At 37.8% G+C, this 23,402-nt stretch overlaps 1 protein-coding gene across 4 annotated transcripts in view; it reads left to right on the forward strand.

The window, feature by feature from the left end:
* Nucleotides 1-8,105: 8,105 nt before the first annotated feature.
* The window catches only part of Tmx3 (Thioredoxin-related transmembrane protein 3), a 527,179-nt gene continuing 511,882 nt past the window's right edge, over nucleotides 8,106-23,402 (forward strand). The window contains exons 1-3 of one of the 4 annotated variants that reach the window (XM_067136163.2): nucleotides 8,106-8,222; nucleotides 8,377-8,445; nucleotides 8,624-8,672. In XM_067136163.2, the coding sequence (XP_066992264.1) occupies nucleotides 8,406-8,445; nucleotides 8,624-8,672 (89 nt within the window). In that variant the 5' untranslated portion in view covers nucleotides 8,106-8,222; nucleotides 8,377-8,405. Of the gene's footprint in view, nucleotides 8,446-8,623; nucleotides 8,673-23,402 lie in introns of all 4 variants that reach the window. The other 3 variants (XM_067136162.2, XM_067136165.2, XM_067136164.2) reach the window with 3 other exon arrangements.

Below are 23,402 nucleotides of genomic sequence, written 5' to 3' on the forward strand. Positions count from 1 at the left end.
AAATAGGATACTTTGGCGCTTCATTGTCAAAGCCCTATGCTCTCCAAAAGAGTAAAAGGATATAACTAAGTACGTAAGTTTAAAAGGAGTCCCTCCCCTGTCAAATAGAAGTGGGACTGAGTTACTCCCATAGGTTCAAGGCTTGTTTAAAATATTCTGAGCTTGGTACATTCTGTGAAGCAGGATGCTGCCTTACTTACACATAATCACAGTGAGAATCTCTCCTATAGGGTAGAGACCACCGGTTGATTGTATAGTTCTAGCTGCCAGAACAACAGGAGGGTCCTGGCTTGGAACATGTCAAAAATGTCCACCCCAATTCCATAGCAATGAGTATCCCAACTCTGAAGACGATTAACTTTGCCACTCAGCCGTTGCCCATGGTTCACACACTAGGATATGTCTACAGTAACTCTCACCATAAACCACACATTTGGACTTAACAGTTGAGGGTTATTCAAACATTTGTGTAATGTAATACTGTTATGTTACAAAATGTGTGACATTATGTTAGCTGGCGACATTACCTTGAGAACTGCACAAACCATGGATCTTAATGTCATGGTCCATTCTCCATCAATACTTCAGATCACAGCCTGCATGGTTGCTAGGCAACATAGCATCACACATTTTATTGAAAAGTATTTATGCCCATTTGATTTTTCCCAGAGGGAAATGCAATAACTTTTTTAAATATTCATTATTTTCCATTACCGAGACATAGTTTGCAGAAAATGTGCAATTCTTTACTCCTTTCTACACTCTTGTTTGATCACAGGAAATGTAGTTTCATAGAAGTTATTAACTGCACAAGAGTTGTTGTTCAAGAGTACCTATGTGGAAAAACTATTCTGAAGTTTAGTTTGGGAGCCATTCTCAGCAAACAACCACTTTCTTTGGGTACACGCTTCTGATATCTGAGAACTTGGCAGCTGTTAATTTGTCATGGTAATAAAATGATGGAAACATTAAAGCTTTTTGCAGAGTCTGTTTGATTAAGCTCAGCTGATTATGATAATTTTTAAAATATACACACTGTCAAAAATGAAAGTTTTGAAATTGTTTGAGAGATGACACTCATAACTTGCAGATATTGACAAGTCCTTAAATATTACATGGTTCACTCTGTTATTGTCTGCTATTATCACACAAATTTTAAGCCCTCATGTTACAACAGGCTTCACTTGCGTAGGATGTTAGGTCCTTACCTGTGATATTTACAGGAGTAAGGGATAAAGTTTGCTTCTGTCTGTTAGGTCATCAGCCCAGAGGCTGGTTGGATCCTCAATTAGGACCACCAAAGGCTATGCAGTTATATGGAAATTGCAAAAAATAATGGCAGAGTCCAAATGAGGCATACTAGGCAAGATGAGGAGTGAGATAGTTTGCCATTGCTTTCCTCACTGGACCAGAAGGTGCTACTGTAGCACGACTGATCCTATGAGCAACACCTTTCATAATACTCAAACACTAGTTGTGCTCCAAATGTCATTACTCAGCACAACCCATACCCCAGCAGCTTCCATATTGTCACAGCCATGGATGAGATTGGGACTTCAGTAGAAGCTACACTTTGCTCTGGCCTGTGCCAAGAGACAGATACAAAAAAAAGTGAAATAAATAAAGAGGCACTAAAGATGCCACAACAGTTTTTGCTGCTGCTGATAATTTAAGCAAACCCATTGAGCACACCTCCAGTGTAGACTGTACTCTCCTGTACATACACAAACTTCCCATTAATTAAGCCACATATTTTTCACTTGAATGTGGTACCATTAATGGTGGACTTTAAATAAGGTAAGTTTTCGCTGGGATTGCCAACAGCCATATTCAGTGGGAAGTATAAGTGCTGAAATTTTCTGAAAATTATTTTGCTTTTGAACTTTGATAACTACTGACTCAAAAATTATAAAAAATGCATACAGCATCATGAGAACTGAATAATTTCTACCATGTTCTAACAGACAGAACTAAGTCTCGCTCTTCAAAAATATTTTGTGAGTGTTACCACAAACATACCAGTACAGTTTGTAGATCCGTAACATCAACTGGAAAACTACAAATTAATCGATACTTTCCTTTTTTAAAATGTAACATACAAGGGTGAATTGAGTTTTATGCCTAGTGCAGCTTTGTTTTTTTTTTTTTTTGTTTTTTTTTTTTACAAGTTGCTTTTCGCTGCACCTACACAGATAGGTCTTACAGCGATGATGGGACGGGAGAGGATTAGGAATGGGAAGGAAGCGGCTGTGGCCTTAATTAAGGTACAGCCCCAGTGTTTGCCTGGTATGAAAATGGGAAACCACGGAAAACCATCTTCAGGGCTGCCGACAGTGGGGTTCGAACCCAATATCTCCTGAATACCGGCTGCACTTAAGCGACTGCAAGTATCAAGCTTGGTGTTTAGATTACTCTCTGAGACTTTCCAAAAAAGAGAGAATGTTTGTTCAAGTTTCTGTATGATGAGCTGAAGAATCTTGGCTACTATGTCATTTGTAGGTTTGCAAGACTGATGTATTATGAAGGCTGAAAACAGCATGGATTAAGGAGGAAATATTTCAGTTATGCACTTTGTGAAAGACTTGCCAGAAAAAGAAGCCCTTTTTTCTTCTGAAAAGTGTACAGGAACACTATATCACCAGTTGCAAGGGGAGGGGGGGAGAATCTACTTCTGCATATTTTCTAATACATACCTGTTTTTACAACCTAAGGAGAAAAATTCACATCACTGCTGTGTAGATATGGTGAAGGTTGCAAAGGTTCTTCCCATTGATATATCGACTTATATTCTTCACAATAATAATATTTCCATTCCCATTTATTTAGGAACAACGTTCTGTATTTACAGGCTGTCACTATGGACAAGGTAAAACATATCAAATTTCTGTACAGAACTATTAATTGAAGAAAACTCTAAATTATAAAGGTACAGTATAATTAGTGTGGCATTCCAGAGCTGTAGCTGTAGAGGTGGTGTCTCAGGATTTTGATGGAGCCTCTGAGGACGAGGGTCGCAATTTCAGGGATGAGCTTCATTGGAAGTTCGAAGCGCTTCCATGTGGTGACGAGGTACAGTACCGCGAACGCGACCATTACTGTATTTCTATTTCCTGAAGGTGGTATTTAGATTTGTAGTAAGGGATAGTGGATTTGTATTTGTTAATCTTTTCAAGATTAACCTCCTCTGGCTGACCGCTATGATGCTCGAATCTGACAGTTGGATCTAATATGAATCCTTGAGAGCTGCTGTCTTTAAAGGCTATGATGTCAATTCTCCGCGAACTACTGTTTATGGCCAGTCCGTGTATCTCCTCATGTACATTGAATCCCTTCTTTCTTAGTTCTTCGGCAATAAGGGATCTGATCTGGTGGTGCCGCATGTTTATTAGGAGCTCCCTGCGTGTGCAGAATCCCAGGACATAGTCAAGAGTTTCTTTCTCTCTGTGGCAATGCCAACAGAGGTTGTTGTCCAGGGATCTGCCTGGCACCGAACAAACATTAGCAGTCATCTTTATAGCCTCTCTCCACTCGTTACAATACAGTCTGGTATGATCTCGCACCCAAGAGTTTGCTGGTGTGTACTCTTTGTACAGTTGTACTCAGAGTCCTTTTTGCGGCAGTGAACACCAGGAGGTGAATTCACGTTCTCGTAGCTCTTGCCGGATCTTCTTAGTATCGTACAAGCCGTTCTTGGCGCTTATTTTCTGGATATCAGCGTTTGTTAGTTTTAGGCGTTCTACGCATTCCCGACTCTCCGCATGAGAATCCCTTGAAGCGACGCGGAGTGGGTGTTTAGTCTTAAGCAAGATGTTACAGGCATTAATACATTAAAGGTAAACTTCCCACGAGGTTTTAAAAAGAGCGAGTCCTTTGTATTTCTTTTCGGTGTACAGCATGCCATCTGGAGTATCCGTTGGTAACTGCAATATCTCCTTTGTTGCACTTTTAATCATTTTATTGCTATCGGATAAGAATTTCTGTGCGATTTTCTTGAAACTGCATGTCAGGAAAGGGTACATCAGGGTGGGACAGATTGAGGAATTCAGTACTATGAGTTTTTGGTCTTCCTTAAGCAGTGGCGACGATGTTAGAATTTGGAGCTTATTGTGAAGGTTTTTCATTACAGCAGTCTCGTCGAACACTGGAGTATCCCTGAAGGTAATTCCAAGATAACGAATTTGTTCGCCGTCTCCAATTAAGTCAATCTTACAGTCTTCCTCCATGGATAGTATTATCCTTCAAGATGAATGGAAGATATTTAAGTTTGAGAAAGTTAAGGCAAATTAAAAATCTGTAAGTTAAAAGAACCAGAAACCTCATATCAATCTAAAACTTCCATGTGGGAAAAGGAAATATCCTGAAGTAAGAAATACAATTAAGATATGTTTCACTCTATCCTGTAGGAGTGCAGATGTAGAGAGCTTTCTCTCAGAAGAGCCAAGATTTGATCAATGACAAAGCATCGCCCATGTCACCAGGAATATTAAATACAAGAACAAATATTCAGGATGCTTTTAAAAATTACTGCAGTAAAACAAACCACAATTGATCTGGTCACAACGAAGCAACTGACAGTGACAAGATCTGCTCACTCTTGCTACACTGCTCATCCAAAAAGGAAAGAATGAGCACCAAATGAACTTGATGGAGAGGAAGAAAAATGCATCAAAATTGGAAAAGTAAATAAGAAATGCAACTTAAATATTGAAGAATTTGAAGATTTCAAGAAACTTAAGAAATAAAAGTGAAGAAATGGCAACTAGTGACAAGCTTTTTGAAGAAGTAAAATTGAAGTTAAAGAAAGCTGTGTAATAAATGGTCTTGGCAATATAAAGGTTGCTCAGGGAATAAATTTCATGGAATGATAACTTTAAAACAAGAGAAAGCTTGTATATAAAGAAGTAGAATGCATGCAGAAGAACTTAGATGGATGTCTTATCTTATAACAAACATTTTCCAGAAAAAATAGCAATTTAATGGTTCATAGTAAACCTTTTTAGTTATTGATCTAATATTCATATTATAGTACATTTTTATTGTATTATGGTAGTATTCTGATAAAAATTAGAAATTAAGGGCAAATGACAGACTGCTGTAAGAGGTGATGTAAAGATTGTTTTGTGAAGAAGATATGCAATGTGTTTCTTTTTGTTTTATTTTAGAAAAAATTAGTATATCAATACTGAGGGTCAGCCTTGAGTTTTGTACAGATTATTCACTCACTTCCAGACACAGGTCCGACAGTGAGCTGCTGATAACTTTTTCCTTCCTCTGCCAAGTATGACTGCTGTTGTTTATTAAGTGACTTAAAGTGTTCTGTCTCCTGAATTTCCTCCATCATGACTTTGATACTGTTCCTTGTACGATTCTTTCAACAAATGTAAACATCACTTATATTTTTCTTAACTAGAATACCTATTCTAAAATACTTAGGTATTCATAATAGGATATATTGCAGTTGATTTCGATGAGAAAGACTTTGGTAGGGGAAGGTGGTACAGTACTGTACTCCTGCACCCTGAAGATAATCTCTTGCTCTAAACAGACAGTGGTACAGCCCACGAGTCTATTGTAAAAGGTCCAATCACATTAAATTTTCAAATGTAATATTAAGTAGATCTCACAAAAAAGCTTTACCTCTTTTCCAACTCACAATCTTCTGCCCTATGAAAGGTCAACTATAAAGCAAGTAAGTTAAAAATAATTATACCCACCAAGTTATGCACCACCTCCATCATAACGTCTAGTGATCCTTCAGAACAATACTTCTGAGGATTGCAATTCAGGAAGAAATAAATAGTAGTTTGTATATGCCTAAATGCGTTTATTCATGATTAAATAAAGGACCTCAAATATGTATCACATGTTCCTTTTTTTCTTTCTTTTCTTTTTGTGTGTGTGTAGTCCATATAGGATTAATTATGAATGTTACAAACAAGAATTTTACAGCGATGCTCATAACTTCCTACATTTTGCATTAAAATCCTGAAAACAGTGATTGCTTAATTCTGTGTATTATTTATCTACATACTGACTATATATTTCAAAACATTCTAAACCCTTTTCTTTACAACAGGCCACAAACACATATCTCATCTAACACTGATATCACAACATTTGGGGCTGATGACCTAGATGTTAGGGCCCTTTAAACAAACATCATCATCATATCACAACAATCCAAACTACTCATTCCTAACTGAAATAACAACTGCTTTTGATCTGAAACACTCAAAGCACAATGTTCATAGCCACTTTAAATCAAATGTTGCATGATACTATACACTCACTGACATAGCTACTAGGTGTGCAAGACCACCCCTATTTAATTCACAAAAATCTAAATATTGTTGCATTATTGTTCACAGAATTTTATAAACATTTCGTTGTTTTTCCTTCCCATTTACTTTGGTCTGAATATTCTTTCTCCATGCTCTGTCAACATGCCATGAGAAAAATAATCTCATGGTTGCAGGTCCCATGACTGCATTCCAAGCATTGTAGAAGGCTTCTGCCAAATCGGACATGAAGACCTTTGGGGATACACGACCAACCTCATTCTTAATGTAGGTGAAAAATAGAGACAATATTTTCTGGTCACTTCTATTGGAAATCAAAAATGCACAAGGAAAGTCTGTCTCAAGTCATCCAGAACTAAAAGCGTTATTAACTCAAACCCGTAGCTATTAAGCCCATGTGTTCCATCAGTGCATATACAGTCACTACCATATTTCTTTAATATTTCACTCTGAGCACTGTTCATAATAATTAAAATAAAGTCATCACTTCTGAGGTTTGGATGCTTTTCACTGGTGGTCTCCTGATGTTTATAGAATAATACACAAGGGCCTGTCACCTGAATTAACTTCATTGACCCAGGCCTCAACACTTGTACCATCCTCCTGATGTCTGACAGATTTAGAGCTCAAGTTAAAACTACGCTCAATATTATACAAATCCTGTTCTGTGATTAAATGAATTCTTTCAAGCTTTGAGTCTGTCACAGATTCGCGAATTTTGTCCAGAATAGCTTGAAAGGGAATCTGGTTGGCAATATCTGTTGCTAATGTTTTCTTCTCTACATCTGTGAGGGCAAGATGGCTTAGATCATTTTGATGACCTCTGTGAGTGGGAACATATTTTACTTCACACATTCCATTTTCGTGTTCAATTAGTCGAATACTTGCTGGACAGATCTCATCAACTTTGTTGCTTCCCTGAAGCTTCAAGTGCCTGATGCCTTTACTTTCAGACACAAAAAAGCCTGATCGATGACACACATAGTAATGTCTCTTCGTGTTATCTGTTGCAGTGTAAGAACCCCTTTTCTTTACATACTGTGAACATGTTTTGCTTTCAATGTGCTGTTTCCACTCTAGGAAGCTTGAGAAAGAAGGACATTTTTTATCCTCTGTCTCAGGTCCTCCAATTAAGTTTGTGTGGCACTGACGCTCGTGCCGCTTTAAATTATAACTGTGCGTGAACTGTTTATCACAAAATTTACACTGGTGCGGAAGAGATGTCTCGCCCTTTAAACAAGGCGCAATTTCATCTAGTTTCTCTGGATGGGCCTTAGAAAGATGTTTCCAAAATTTTTTATTATACTCATAGCTTTTACCACATTCGGAACACGAGTATTTCTTAACGTTGCTCATTATAACGTTATGTAAGTAGGCCTACCTAAACTGAAGAAAAACTAAATATACACGCGGCATGTAACTAAATACACACTATAGCTGGGCACACCAAACGAAATACACTAATCCCACAGGTACAGTAACGAACACTATGCACAAGTAGATCTTCGAAAATATACGCACGTAATTTTCTTCTCAAACCACTCGTACAATAAATACACTTTCCTGCTGTCAACTCGAAATCGTCACTGCCCGGTTCTCTTCGTATGTATTCGTAGTGTACCTCATAAACATTACTATAGTTCGTTCGTTCGTTCAGCAGATCTCCTACAGTTCGTTCTTTTGCATTGTCAACTCAAATCCAGTGCGCCGTTCGGAAATCTTCGGCGTGTTCCGTAAGGGTTCGGCCGTGGTATCCAGGTGGAGCCCGAGTACGTCCCGTCAGGGGCTAACGTCGAGTAAGAACGACTAGCTCTCAAGGAGGGAGCTAGCTCTTACAATGGTCCATTCTCATATGAGTCGTTCAAAAGAGTCAGTTCGTTCATGAACGACCCATCACTAGTTGATGTTTGTCCTGTCCTAGAGGTGAAAGACATTAGCATTGGCTTTATTAGATTAGAAGTAAATTAGACACTTGCACCTAAACACTCCTTGACAACTTACATTTGTGTGCTTGTGTTGTAAAGTAATAATATATGTTGATTGACTTCAAACAGGTCTTTTGTTTTGCTTTACGTAGTGTTCTTCCCGTGCGAAACTAAGATAAACATGTCACCAGCTAAAGGAGTGATACTTCTGACATTAGCATGTAAGTATTAATCTTGATTTTATAGTCGAGTAATTGTGGATGAAGCTCAATTTAAACCATTACTTGTTATTACCGGAATTTGAAAACGTACTACACTTCGCTGTTGTGAGTTTACAGTGATGGGTACTTGTTCAATTGCTGTATACCACAACACCGGTTTAATCGCCGATTGTTTCAGGTTTCGTGACAGCTGCTAGTTCTTCACGAGTTTTGGAGTTGAGTGACAGGTATTGTATTTGGCATGTAATTCATAACCTTCAAAATTTACCATGAAGTTAACATTTCCGTACCCGGCGGGCGTAAGTTAGGTTAGAGATCCAGCATGGCATGGCTCTGACGACGTCATATTAACACTCGGCAGGCTTGTCAACGAATAGACTGTTAGGTACGCGGAGTGACAACTTTGGGCTGGCTTGGTCAAGACCATTGGGCAAGCAAAGGAGATTTGGGGGGCAAGAAGACCGCAGGTTAGAGCCGTGAAGTGGCTCACAGGTCTCTATAGAGTTCCGCGTTACAAGACCTTTGGACTGGATTGGTTAGGTATAACCAGTGACAAAACCATTGGGCTGGGGGCCTCTGCTCTCCTGCATTAAAAAGCTATTCAGCACAAAAGTTACAATCCTCTCTATCACAGACTCCACAGGGAATAAGACGCTCGACTACACTGTGACTCATTAACACTGCATTAGTCGCGTGTTATCTAAGATATACACGGTGGTGTTTATTCACTGCAACTTGAGCTTGCTTGAGGCCAGAACCCCATCTCCCCTCCTAGCTTCCCGTCTCGAAAGTGGTGACATCCAGTAGTGTTGTGATCTTCAAGCAATACAAATGTCATGAGCTGCTGCCGGCATTATCTCGCAGATACAACGGAAGTTAATTTGAAAGTATTTTTGTTTATCTCTAATTCTTTTGATTTGCTGTGAGTTAGTTCATTATTTTTTGTGCTAGTGCTTACAACTCAAGATCTTTTAAAACTGAAGATGAAGATGCAGATGATTTGTAAAACTGTATTGTGTTCAGTGAGTTGTTTGGGTAATCAGTAACATTACAATCCTGAAGGTAGTGAAAAGAACAATCAGATAATTATTTTGTTTCAAATATGCCAGTGTCGTTTCTCAATATTTCAATGCATATGTTGTAAATAAATCCTAAAGAGTATGTTGGTTTCCATCTTCCACAAATTATATATGGCTTTTGTAAATAGAACACCCCCCCCTCCACCATCCCCCGCATGGCGCAAGAGCCCCAAAGGGCCGCTACTCAGTCCGAAGGCCTGCAGATTATGAGGTGTCGTGTGTTCAGCACGATGGATCCTCTTGGCCGTTATTCTTGGCTTTCTGGACTTGGGCCGCCATCTCACCGTCAGATAGCTCCTCAATTGTAATCATGCAGGCTGAGTGGACCTCGAACCAGCCCTCAGGTCCAGGTAAAAATCCCTGACCTGACCAGGAATCGAACCTGGGGCCTCCGGGTGAGAGGGAGGCACGTTACTTCTACACCGCGGGGCAGGCGGCTGGCGAATAGGAACATAGCAAATGGTCTCGTTCAGCTAATTTAGTCTTGGTCATTTACGTGTATTGCAATGGAATATTAAATCAGGGTTGAGTTGGTAATATATGTCTTGTTTGAGAGGTTTTAATGGTTAAACCAAGGGCCCTGTCTTTCTTTATGAACATAAAATATGATTTCAAGAGGACAAAGTGGGGCAGATATTTGTTTTTAGGGACAGGAATTATGGATTGGAATAATTTACTAACGGCGATAAACAATTGATAAGAGTACAGTCAACAGTCCTGAATGCAGATCAGTGGTGATTGAGGATTACTTATAGATGTGCAGGATATTTATCAGAACTAGGAACGTAGCTGTATATTCTGCCGCTTATAAATTTTTAATGCAGTACGACTTTTAAGTGGGAATTTGTTCTGTAACATGTTGAACTGCATATTGAGTGAAAAGTGGTTCAAACTTCATTATTATACCTGGACTGAATTTGACTGCTCTTTGATTTGGAAATTTAGTCAGACAAGCCTTTGTAATATTTTGTCTGACTCATTAGCTTAATGAGTCCTTCGGTTCAGAGAGTCCTGGTTTCGATTTTCGGCCGGGTCGGGGATTTTAATCGCACGCGATTAATTCTTTTGGCTCGGGGACTGGGTGTTTGTGTTTGTCCCAACATATTCAGAAAACGTACTACACTACCAACCACCATAGGAGTTTGCAATAGTGATTACATCCCTCAATATAGCATTGGCGTCAGGAAGGGCACCTGGTCGTAAAACAGGGGCAGATCCACATGTGCGACCCCACAGATTTGGGAAAAGTGGTAGAAGAAGAAGTCTTTGTAATATTTTAATTACAATCTTGGGTGGTGCTTTGGTACTCATCTGTATGTCTGGAATTGTAGAAAAATGATCTCTTACAATACTTGAAGTAGTGCTCATCGTCGTATTGTCTCTGATTGAACTCGCATCATTAGTGGCTACACAAAGTTTAAAACTGTCATCGTGTGAACAGGTACCATGTTTGACACTTTTTAGGAGCATGTTATGGGAACAGTGGCCCCTTCGAGAGGTTTTTTGCTATGTCTGCACAACAAGAAAAAAGTCATTCAGTGGCTGTGTTCACAGAAACAGTGGCCGCTGTGGGGCCACACTCACTTTGGCTGCAGCGTATGCTCAGTAGCTGTGTATAATGTGCCAATGTTGTGTGCATTGGGGGGTCATCCGAACTGTGCCATTTTAGATCTCTAACCTAGCTTTGTTGTTTACATTACAGTTCCCTAAAATTTAGTTTTTAGTTCCTCTATAGGTTGATAACATAGTGGCCTGCCAACCCCAACCTATTGATGGTCCTTGTGGTCACTATTGCACTGCTTGCTACCTATGGACTTGCACTGGAAATATAACTACAGTCGAATTTCCGTTATCCGAAACCCTTTTAATTGCAATACAGTTTAACCAAAATGATCAGAATTTTTTTAAGTTAAACTACAAAAACAAATTAAAGAAACATGGTGTTATTCTGACATTCTGCTAATGAAATGGTGGCATGACGTAGCAAACGATGAGAAAAGAAAATAGAAGACCTTTTCAAATAGTATGGCCTTCTGTACATGTACTACCGAACATCATTTTGTTTTGTAAATACAGGTGAGAAGTTAGGGCTTCCATTATTAAAATACTTAGTCAACATTGTACCATATATGTAGCCTATTGTCTTAATTTACTTTCATCTAAACCTTCAAAACACAACTCTTAACCTTTAGAAATGACATCCACTTTTTATTTGAAACCCCTCCCACCCCCCTTTCTTTTGGTTAACAGAGGTTCTGCTGTATATGCAATCTTCCTGCCAAGTTGAAAGAACTATTAAATAAACATGCTCATTATTGCATTCTTTTATGACAGTGAATGCTTTAAAACATGCATCAGAGATATGACAGCGCAGTTGGGATCATGTAGCTGTGAGCTTGCATTCGTGATATAATGGGTTCGAACCCCACTGTCAACAGCCCTGAAGATGGTTTTCTGTGGTTTCCCATCTCCACATAAGGCTGTACCTTAATTAAGACCACCTGGCTGCTTCCTTCCCACTCGTACCCACTCGTGTTAATATAATACCTTCTTACCCCTTTCCTATACCATCATCACCATAAGACCTATCTGCGTCGGTGCGATGTAAAGCAATTTGTACACAAGGAAAAAAAAGTGGAAAGGACATGCATAAGGAATGCATTTCCTGTGACCATGGAGTATGTAATCATCGATGAATCGGGAAGGTCAGTCGTATTTGTGATCTTAAAAATGGGTCCTTGTTTCACGTCCTAATGCTATGTGGATAATTTTGAAGGTATCAACAGTTTCATTTTTCTTTGTATGGCAGAATGTCTCGTTTGAAACAGTAACAATAGTTTATTATGAACTCTGATGTATGAAAGAAAAGCACAACACAAAGCCTGTTCATTCACTTGTCTAGTGGAAGTGTACTAATGTACACTCGAGATGTATTCTAGTTGCACGTTATAAATTTCATATTAGAGCCCGTATTGTCAAAGTATCAACTTGTGAAAATTTAGATTTTATAATTCCACCTTTACAATACTGTAATTGTCTTTATTAAAAAGACAACATTAAATTACACGAGTGTAATACTGTAATTGTCTTTATTAAAAAGACTACATTAAATTACATGAGTGTAATTACACTTATCTACTACATAAACTTATGTGTTTGCCAATATTTCCTAAAATGTATATCAGCTGATGATGACGCAGTAAAAGGCGTTGAAACTAGTTCTGATAAAATATATGTTGTAATTTCATCTTAACAACATTTTAATGTATTGAATAAGGTGGATACAAATTTTAATAAATTGTATTTGAAGGTGCTCAAATACGTCGGCCTTGTGTCGGTAGATTTACTGGCACGTAAAAGAACTCCTGCGGGACAAAGTTCCAGCACCTCGGCGTCTCCGAAAACCGTAAAAGAGTAGTTAGTGGGACGTAAAGCAAATAGCATTATTATTATTACTACTACTACTACTACTACTACTACTACTACTAATAATAATAATAATAATAATAACATGTTTTATTTATCCTGGCAAAGTTAGGGATGTACTCCCTTTCTTACACTTAACCAGTCTTAACTTAGAACACTTAATAATAACTACTGATGACAATAATATGATAACTAGCAGCTTCCCTTTGGCTCCGTCCGCAATGTACAAAGTATGGTTCGTTACTATCCTCACGGATGTATTTGCAATGTTTCGAGTTAATGAAATAAAGCACATGATCTGCTGTAGCAATAGAATGTAATATTATGTCAACAAAACACTTGAAAATACATCACACAAAGAAATTTAATTAAACGTTCCTTGGAACAACACTACGCGCCGAACTGTCAAAAAGTCCTTCAGAGATCTTGGTCATGGAGACAAATGTACTCATAACTTTTCTCAGAATCTACCAATTTAAGTAGATATTACCTCAAAAGAAAGCGCTTGATCCAATGAGTGTTTTTACACCAAAATGAACTGCGTACCTCCATTAGAACGAAATATATGATTGCTTCAATGAGAAAAAATGTTGAGAAATGAGACGTCAAATTGAATGTGCACTCATAACATTCCTCAGAATCAACCAATTTGAATAGTTAAGAGCTGAAATGAAAGAGCTTGATCCACTGTGTTTTCTTAGGCCAAAACGCACTCCGTACCTCAATTAGAACCAAAGATATGATTGCTTCAGAGAGACAAAAAAACTGAAAAAGTCAAATAATTTGAGGAAGGTGGAAGTTAAGTGATTTATAGTACCTGATGACAGATCTGTGCATGAATACCTTTCAGTTAAAAAAAGAACGAAGGAAATCGACCGGATAGAATGGCCGGACTGACTGACTTTAGTTTTCATACATTTTTTAAATATATAGATATGAACAGTAATAGTATTAACAAAAGTAATCGCACTTAAAAAATCATATCATCTATATAATATAAATCGTGTGTAGAGTACATTAAATGTATATGAATAATGAGTACTATAACTACTACTTAAGAGAATAGAAAATATGTACACTGCTACAGTACACCGAAATATCGCCTTCAATTGAGAGGGGAAGAGAAGGATTAGTAAAAAGAAGAAACTGATGAAGAAAAAGATGATCTGTGAAAGGGAGAGGGAAATAATGATGGAGAGGCTGTAGGAGGAGGTGTTTTCAGGTCATAATTTAATGATTCATGCATGTTTACGTAGTATTTCAGCACAGGCATGTTTAAAAGCTGAGCTGCTGGACATGCTTCTGACGTCCACTGGTAAGAGATTCCATTGTAATAGATAAGAAGAATGTTCCACCGATCAATACATTTATTGTGGATGAATTAGTACACTAGTACCGGTTTCAACCTATCTTGGCCATCATCAGCTAGCACACAAATTTACAGTCATGGGATAAATTACAAAGAAGTTACTTAAGAGCATCCGGATGTCTGATAAAAAATGGAAGTAAAATATATTGCAGTATGTTGCGTTAAAATAGCTCTGATTAAAAGTAGTGATGGTTAGAAGAAACTAAAACCTATTGATTGAGCATGGACATGAGTACATAACACATTAAAATATATATGCCAAATCATAAGACACTAAAAATATATAGCACATTAAACACATTAAAACATGGTATATTTTAAAAACGTCTATTAAAATTTGAGTTCATATTGCGTTGCATTCATTCTTCAATCCTCTTGTAGTTCTTGTGTTGATTAAGTTGAATATCGAGAATGTTCTATGGTTGATATACTTTGTATTGGTATGTTATAAGAACTCTTGTCAGTAAAATTTGAAAATTAAGTTGATGTAGCAAGATAGGTTTTAATATCAGAGTAGTTGGTGGTGACACTTCTCTCGTCTATGCACGTTACATGGTCGTTATCTGTAAAGAAAAGCTAATATGAGTATAGCGTATGTATGTATGAAGATAGGTTGAAACCGGTACTAGTGTAATAATTCATCCACAATAAATGTATCTCAAATTAGTAAACACACGTCATAACAAACCGACGAATCACAAACCTAACCCCACCCCTACCTTCACAATAGCCACTCCTCCATCCCCTCCACCAATATCCATCCACACAGCTCACATGAGCCCCAGACGTACTCGCAGCAGAGCACAACAAATATCCAAACATATCGGTACACAACCTCCACAGCAAAAACAGTAAGTATTTTTTCATTTCACACATACATCCAGGCATTCCTTCATACATACGCTATACTCATATTAGCTTTTCTTTACAGATAACGACCATATAACTTGCATAGATGAGAGAAGTGTCACCACCATCTACTCTGATATTAAAACCTATCTTGCTACATTTTCAAATTTTACTGACAAGAGTTCTTATAACATACCAATACAAAGTATATCAACCATAGAACATTCTCGATATTCAACTTAATCAACACAAGAACTACAAGAGGATTGAAGAATGAATGCAACGCAACATGAACTCAAATTTTAATAGACGTTTTTAAAATATACCATGTTTTAATGTGTTTAATGTGCTATATATTTTTAGTGTCTTATGATTTGGCATATATATTTTAATGTGTTATGTACTCATATCCATGCTCAATCAATAGGTTTTAGTTTCTTCTAACCATCACTACTTTTAATCAGAGCTATTTTAACGCAACATACTGCAATATATTTTACTTCCATTTTTTATCAGACATCCGGATGCTCTTAAGTAACTTCTTTGTAATTTATCCCATGACTGTAAATTTGTGTGCTAGCTGATGATGGCCAAGATAGGTCGAAACCGGTACTAGTGTAATAATTCATCCACAATAAATGTATTGATCGGTGGAACATTTTTCTTATCTATTACATTGAATCCAATCAATACGGAATATGAAACTTATAAATAATAAGAGATTCCATTGTCGGTCTGCGGTAACGGTGAATGATTTCGTGTAGATTGCTGTTCTGTGTACAGGAAGGGATAAACACATGGTGCTGCAGGATCGGGTATTTTTGTTGCGGTCTGTGGAGAGGAGCTTCATGCGATCACGGAGATAGGCTGGTTGAGAACTTTTAAGAATATTATGCAAAGAGCAAAGAGTATGAAGTGTGCATCGTTCTTGCAGGCAAAGCCACCCTGAGTCGCGTGTAAGATGGTGTGACATGGTCAGCGTAGGTCTGAACATAGTTCAAGATTATTGTAGTGTACTGTAGTATCCAAGTAAGATCTCTTAGAAATTGGCGTTCTTATTCTATTATTGAAAAAAAAAATGTGTAGTAGGCCTATAGTAGAGGTCTCCATAGAAACTCTTCCTAGAATTCTGTTGTAATTAGGATAGGCTTAACTACCAAATGAATGGAGAGTTGCTATAGTAGCCCCTGTCTATAAAGGAAAGGGTGATACACATAAAAGCTGAAAATTACAGGCCAGTAAGTTTGACATGCTTTGCATGTAAGCTTTAGGAAGGCATTCTTTCTGGTTATATTAGACATGTTTGCAAAATTAATAACTGGTTCGATAGAAGGCATTTCAGGTTTAGGAAAGGCTATTCCACTGAAGCTCAACTTTTAGGATTCTGGCCAGATAGAGCAGATATCTTGGGTTCAGGAGGTCAAATGGACTGTATCGCGATTGACCTGTCTAAAGCATTTGATAAGGTTGATAATGGGAGACTACTGGCAATAATGAGTGCAATTGGATTAGACAAAAGAGTGACTGGATGGGTTGCTATATTTCTAGAAAATAGATCTCTGAGAATTAAAGTAGGCAAAGCTTTTTTTAAAATGCTATTTGTTTGTGGCATTGTAACCTCGTCAAAACACTTGGGGAGATGAAAGTTATTATCTTGGGACACATGAATATTAAATAAACTATTTGTGGCTTGCCCACAAATTGCCATGCAAATAGAAACAATTAACATTCCATGGTTCCCCATTTCTCTATGTAATGTTTGGGCGCTATGGTTACAGTTTTAAATAAAACTGTAAACCAAAATTTATATTTACTAGCATAGAGACTTATACATAAATCACAGGGGTAGGATTTTAAATAATTAACCATTAAGTATCGCTTAAGAAAGAAAATTAACGCAATATAAAATACAAATGAATTTATTATACAAAAAAATGAGATGAATCGAAAAAGTTTCCTTAAAGCGTGGAGGAATTTATAATTTACTGAATTTACTATTGCTTGCTTTATCTAATTGAAGCTCACCAATTGCAGCCTCCGTTGAAGTCATCTGGTTTCCGTGGTTACTCGTTCTCTCCTTCTCGATGTAGAATTTGCTCCATGGACATCCTTCCTTCTCTGATATGGTACGGGCTATCTGGACTAGCACTCCCTATTTGCCTTGTCTTTAAATTAGACATTGGCCCTATACTTGTAAAAACTGATCAGCGTTGATCGTATGAGGAGAAAATTCAGAGATATGAATTTTTCCATATTAGTAGAAATCTCAATCCAACTGAGCTATACTATTTATACGGTACAGACTTGTACCAAAATTCCATAGACTTGAACTAAACATAGTTCTTCGTCCATAATATTTACTGAATGTCACACAAGCCATAAGCTTGTTTCGTTTCTCGTAGATCCGATAACATTACCGCAGCTGAGTACTGTATCGAAGCGATAACACATTGTACAAAAGTAACTATGTCGCGGAGCGACCACACACTGTTTCAAAAATCAAATCACGTCGTACAAAGTACATGTTCACAGTAGAAGTAGTAGTGATGGAGTATACGTAGTTAGCTTGTAAGGTCGTAAGGCTGTAAGATCATAAAGTCGTAAAGTCCCGTTCTCGTGTTGAGAATCAGTATATATCCGGGCTCACTCCCACTCTTGGTAACAGTTCAATCTCAAAACTCATATACAACGAAGTATCTGATTCGATAGATCGAAGCATCAACTCCCCTCCTCTTCTTCCTCGACAAGTCCAGAAGGCGTGGCGATGATATAGCTGACCAGCTTGCAAGCCTCGCGCACGGGTCGCTGTTTACTAGCCTTGGTCATAAAATAAACCCATGACTCACGCAAAATCCCAAGCTTCAAGAATAACCCTCCGTATACACAAATATGAGATGAAATGAAAACAACTATGTCTCAACATATTGACCGTATTTACAACATAATGAATTCTTATCCTACATAATATAATAATTAAAATACTAAAACAATGTTATTATATATACAATATGATTCCAAAAAGCCTTGATTAAAAATGATTGACGTTGAATAAATATGTTATTACAAATACATGCTGATGGCGGATAAACTTGATATCAAATGATATCGCGTAAAATGATATTATCTTAAATTAATAGGCTGGAGAAGCCTGGACGGTTACATACGATCTCTAAATATCTTTTGCCACTACTTGCACCATATGTTATGAACTTGCGTGTAATTGTAATTGCAGAAGTGTAAAATGTTGAATGTGAGGAAAGGAACGTTACGGACGACACATACACCTAGTCCCCAGACCAGGAATATTAATAATTTACAAGTAAAAGGCCCTGACCCGGCCGGGAATCAAACCTGGGGCCACCGGGTGACAGGCAGATGCGTGCCCCCTACACTGCGGGGCCAGACAGGCAAAGCTTTATCTGACCCTGTAATAATTAATAGGGGAATTCTTCAAGGCCTCCCCTGCGAACCATGTGATCGTGGGGACGCTTGCATGTCCCAATGAAGCGTATAGCCGAGCTACAGGTGCAATCATATCGGATGGGTATCTGTTGAGAGACCAGACTAACGAATGGTTAATCGAAAGGGGGGTAATAGCCTTTTGGACGTTGCAAGGGCGGCAGTCTAGATGATTGACTGATATGGCCTTGTAATAATACTCAACATGGCTTAGCTGTGCTGATACTGCTACACAGCTGAAAGCAATGGGAAAGAAACTACAGCCATAAATAACTCTCAAGGACATGCAGCTCTCTCTGTATGAATGATGTACTGATGATGGCTTCCTCCCAGGTAAAATATTCCGGAGGTAAACTAGCCCCCCATTCGGATCTCCGGGTGGGGACTACATGAGAGGAGGCGATAATCAGGAAGATGGATACTGACATTCTGCGAGTCGGAGCGTGGAATGTTAGAAGTTTGAATCGTTGTGGTAGGTTAGAGAATCTGAAAAAGGAGATAGTTAGACTAAAGTTAGATGTAGTTGGTATAAGTGAAGTACGTTGGCAGGAAGAACATGAATTTTGGTCCGGCAACTACCAAATTATCAATACAAAATCAAACAGGGGAAATGCAGGAGTTGGTTTAATAATGAATTGGAAAATAGGGCAGCGGGTAAGCTACTACGACCAGCATAGTGAAAGAATTATTGTCGCCAAGATAGACATCAAACCAATGCCCATCACAATAGTGCAGGTGTATATGCCTACCAGTTCAGCGGATGATGAGGAAATCGAAAGAATATATGAAGAGAGAGAGAAGATTTAATACAATATGTAAAAGGTGATGAGAATCTAATTGTGATGGGAGACTGGAATGCAGTGGTAGGCCAAGGAAGAGAAGGTAATACAGTAGGAGAATTTGGATTGGGACACAGGAAAAAAAGAGGAAATCGGCTGGTTGAATTATGCACTGATCATAATTTAGTCCTTGCCAATACTTGGTTCAAACACCACAAACGACTGCTGTATACATGGGTGAGACCCGGAGACACTGGAAGGTATCAAATAGACTTCATTATGATTAGGCAGAGATTCAGAAACCAGGTGTTGGATTGCAAAACTTTCCCAGGAGCAGACGTGGACTCTGACCACAACTTGCTGGTCATGAAATGCCATCTGAAGTTGAAGAAATTAAAGAAAGGAATGAATGCAAGGAGTTGGGTCCTAGACAAGTTGAAAGAAAAGAGTATGAGGGATTGTTTCAAGGAACATGTTGCACAAGGACTAAATGAAAAGGCTGAAGGAAACACAATAGAGGAGGAGTGGATAGTCTTGAAAAATGAAGTCAGTAGGGCGGCTGAAAAAATGTTAGGAAGGAAGAAAAGATCAACTAAGAACCAGTGGATAACTCAAGAGATACTAGACCTGATTGATGAACGACGAAAATACAAGAATGCTAGAAATAGAGAGTTAAATTAATAAACTTCACTGTTTGTCCGTATTGAACCAAGATTACAACTTTTAGTATAGTTTGGGTCCACCTTATTCAATACATAAAAATTGTTGCACACTGCACTGCTTGCTGTGCTTCATTGCGCTTCGTATGGACAGCAACCTTTTGAGGTCTGCATTGAATTGGGAACGTTATTCTTGATAACATCTCAAAGGACTCATTGCTTGTTTCCACCTTATTAGGATTGCTCCATTAAAGGGGCACTGTAGTTTTTATTGAATTATTTCTACTGCGATACTACATCAAGTTTTAAGAAGTGCGATAAATTAAGCACGTAGTGCTTCAAGACTATTCTATTTTAATTTGTTGTTCTTTTAAATCCACTTTATATCATAAGTGAGCAAACCGGTTTGCATATGTTTTCATCAGTTTATGGCATAAGACTTGCAAGTCTTGGACTTGTAGAAAATAGAAACTTAGAGACATTATATTTTTAACACTGTTTCATGTTGTTAATATGGTTTTAAATTGTGATCAGTTTGACGTTGGTAAACTTATATGATTGTCAATTTTTTCTACAAACTTCTATCATTCAAAGTAATAAACTTCATTGTTAGGTTCTGTATTGAGTTGAGACTATGCTTAAAGTAAATACAATTTTTTTTTAATATTCCACCTTCTCAATACTAAACAATCATTTGATGTTTTTTACAAAAACATTACAATGATATTAATGATATTATATTAATTGTAATGTTTTTGTAAAAAACATCAAATGATTTTTTAGTATTGAGAAGGTGGAATATTAAAATTTTGTATTTACTTTAAGCAAACTTCTATCAGCTGATGATGATGCAGTGGAGCTTTGAAACTAGTACTGATTGAAATATATGTTGTAACTAGCTGATGTACCCGTGCTTCGCTACGGGATTCTCAGAAAGACTGACTTTGTGGTTTTCTTAACCTGAAATCAACATAGGTCATTACAAAAACGTAAGTATGAATGTAGCGATTAAAAGCAATGCTATCATATACAATACTCGATCAAATGGAAAGCCGCACGTTTTATCACTTTTAACGAACAGTGCTGCGGTTAGATTGTGGTGCCAATCTAATAGTCCAAAGTTCCAGAGCTGGAATGACCAAGCCGCAGATTGCCATGAACACTCATCCGCCATTATTCCGCTAAATATGCACACTGTTCATTCCAATCAGTGCTTCAGAGTAGGGATTGAATAGCCCGAATGCTATGATGATCCGGTGTGTTACGTACCAGTAGTATCAGAAAATTTATAAACCAGGGGAATGTCATGCTAAAGAAGAAAATTATCTAACTCCCCAGCTACTTCCCATCAATATTCAGGCAGGCTGTTACACTCTGTACAACTGGGCGAGTTGACCGTGTGGTTAGCGGTGCGCAGCTGTGAGCTTGCATCCGAGAGATAGTGGATTTGAACCCCATTGTCGGCAGCGCTGATGATGGTATTCCGTGGTTTCCCACTTTTACACCGGTCAAATGCTGGGCCTGTACCTTAATTAAGGCCTAAGGCACTCCTAGCCCTTTCCCATCCCATTGTCGCCATAAAACCTATCTATGTCGGTGCGACGTAAATCAAATAAAAAAATATTCTGTACGCAGCGGTAATCCTATCTACCGGAGATGAAGGGTAACAGATGACACAAAGCACATCACGACAAACAATGGTCAATGTAATGTTATTGTTGATCAATGTTATGAGCTTTCTATATTGTAGGCCTTCACATTTTGTTTTCTTTCGACTCTGTGATTTGTAAAATATTTTATATCATAAACTGTAGTTTCTTATTCTCCAACTTTACATACCGATTTTCATTAAATACTGTTTACCCATTTCTGGTTACTCGGCGCTGATATGGACTTAGTAACAAAAATCCAAAATCATGAATATCTTTGTGATCATAGCCAGTATGGTAACAATGTATAAGACAAGAATAATAGGAAATTTAATACTATATAACCCTAGTTATGTAGCATTCATCGATTACACCTCTAATAAGAAATATTTGAGAATTACATTTTAGGCCTTCCCCTCAACTACCATTTCGTTCAGCGTGAATAAAATAATTTACAGCCTAGACTATAGCGACTTATTTCCTGACTTTGCATACCGATTTTCATCAAGATAGGACTACTAATAACAACAATATTTGAGAATTATATTTTAGGCCTTCCCCTAAACTACCATTTTTCTCAGCGTGAATACAATTATTGATAGCCTAGATTGTAGCAACTTATTCCCCAACTTTGCATACCCATTTTCTTTAAAATACGACCACTAATAACATAAATAGTTGAGAATTCAATTTTAGGCCTTCCCCTAAACTACCATTTCACTCAGCGTGAGTAAAATGATTTATAGCCTAGATTGTAGAGGCTCATCCCCCGACTTCACATACCGATTTTCATTAGACCACTAATAAGATAAATAGTTGAGAATTCAATTTTAGGCCTTCCCCTAAACTACCATTTCACTCAGCGTGAGTAAAATGATTTATAGCCTAGATTGTAGAGGCTCATCCCCTGACTTCACATACCGATTTTCATTAAATTCTCTTCAACCGTTTTCTCGTGATGCGTGTACATACATACAGACAGACAGCAATTACGGAAAAGTAAAAAGTGCATTTTCTTGTTACTATGGACATGAAATACCATTATTTTCAAATTCTGAGCAATGTACAGACAAAACTTATTTTATATATATAGATTACATCTACGCAACAATTTTTATGTATTGAATAAGGTGGACCCAAACTATAATAAAAGAAATAAAGAGGGCAGAAAAGAATACAGGCGATTAAAGAAAGAAGTGGACAGAAAGTGCAAGGTAACTAAGGAAGAATGGCTGAAGGAGAAGTGCAGGGATGTCGAAGGTTGTATGGTCGTAGAAAAGGTAGATGCTGCATACAGGAAAATCAAGGAAACCTTTGGAGAAAAGAAATCTAGGTGCATGAATATTATGAGCTCAGATGGAAAGCCACTTCTAGGGAAAGAAGACAAAGCAGAAAGATGGTAGGAGCATATCCAATAGTTGAATCAATGTAAAGATATAAATGATTTGGTTCTGGAACAAGAAGAGAGTGTTGATGCTGATAAAATGGAAGACCCAATTTTGAGGTCAGTGTTTGACAGAGCTGTGAGGACCTAAATACGAATGAGGTACCTGGAATTGATGACATTCCCTCTGAATTACTGACTGCCTTAGGAGAAACGAGCATGGCAAGGTTATTCCATTTAGTGTGCAAGATGTATGATACAGGAGACGTGCCATCCGATTTTTGGCAGAATGTTATTATTCCTA

The sequence above is a fragment of the Anabrus simplex genome, chromosome 1, assembly GCF_040414725.1.
Source record: "Anabrus simplex isolate iqAnaSimp1 chromosome 1, ASM4041472v1, whole genome shotgun sequence".
In the NCBI taxonomy this organism is placed as follows: domain Eukaryota; kingdom Metazoa; phylum Arthropoda; class Insecta; order Orthoptera; family Tettigoniidae; genus Anabrus; species Anabrus simplex.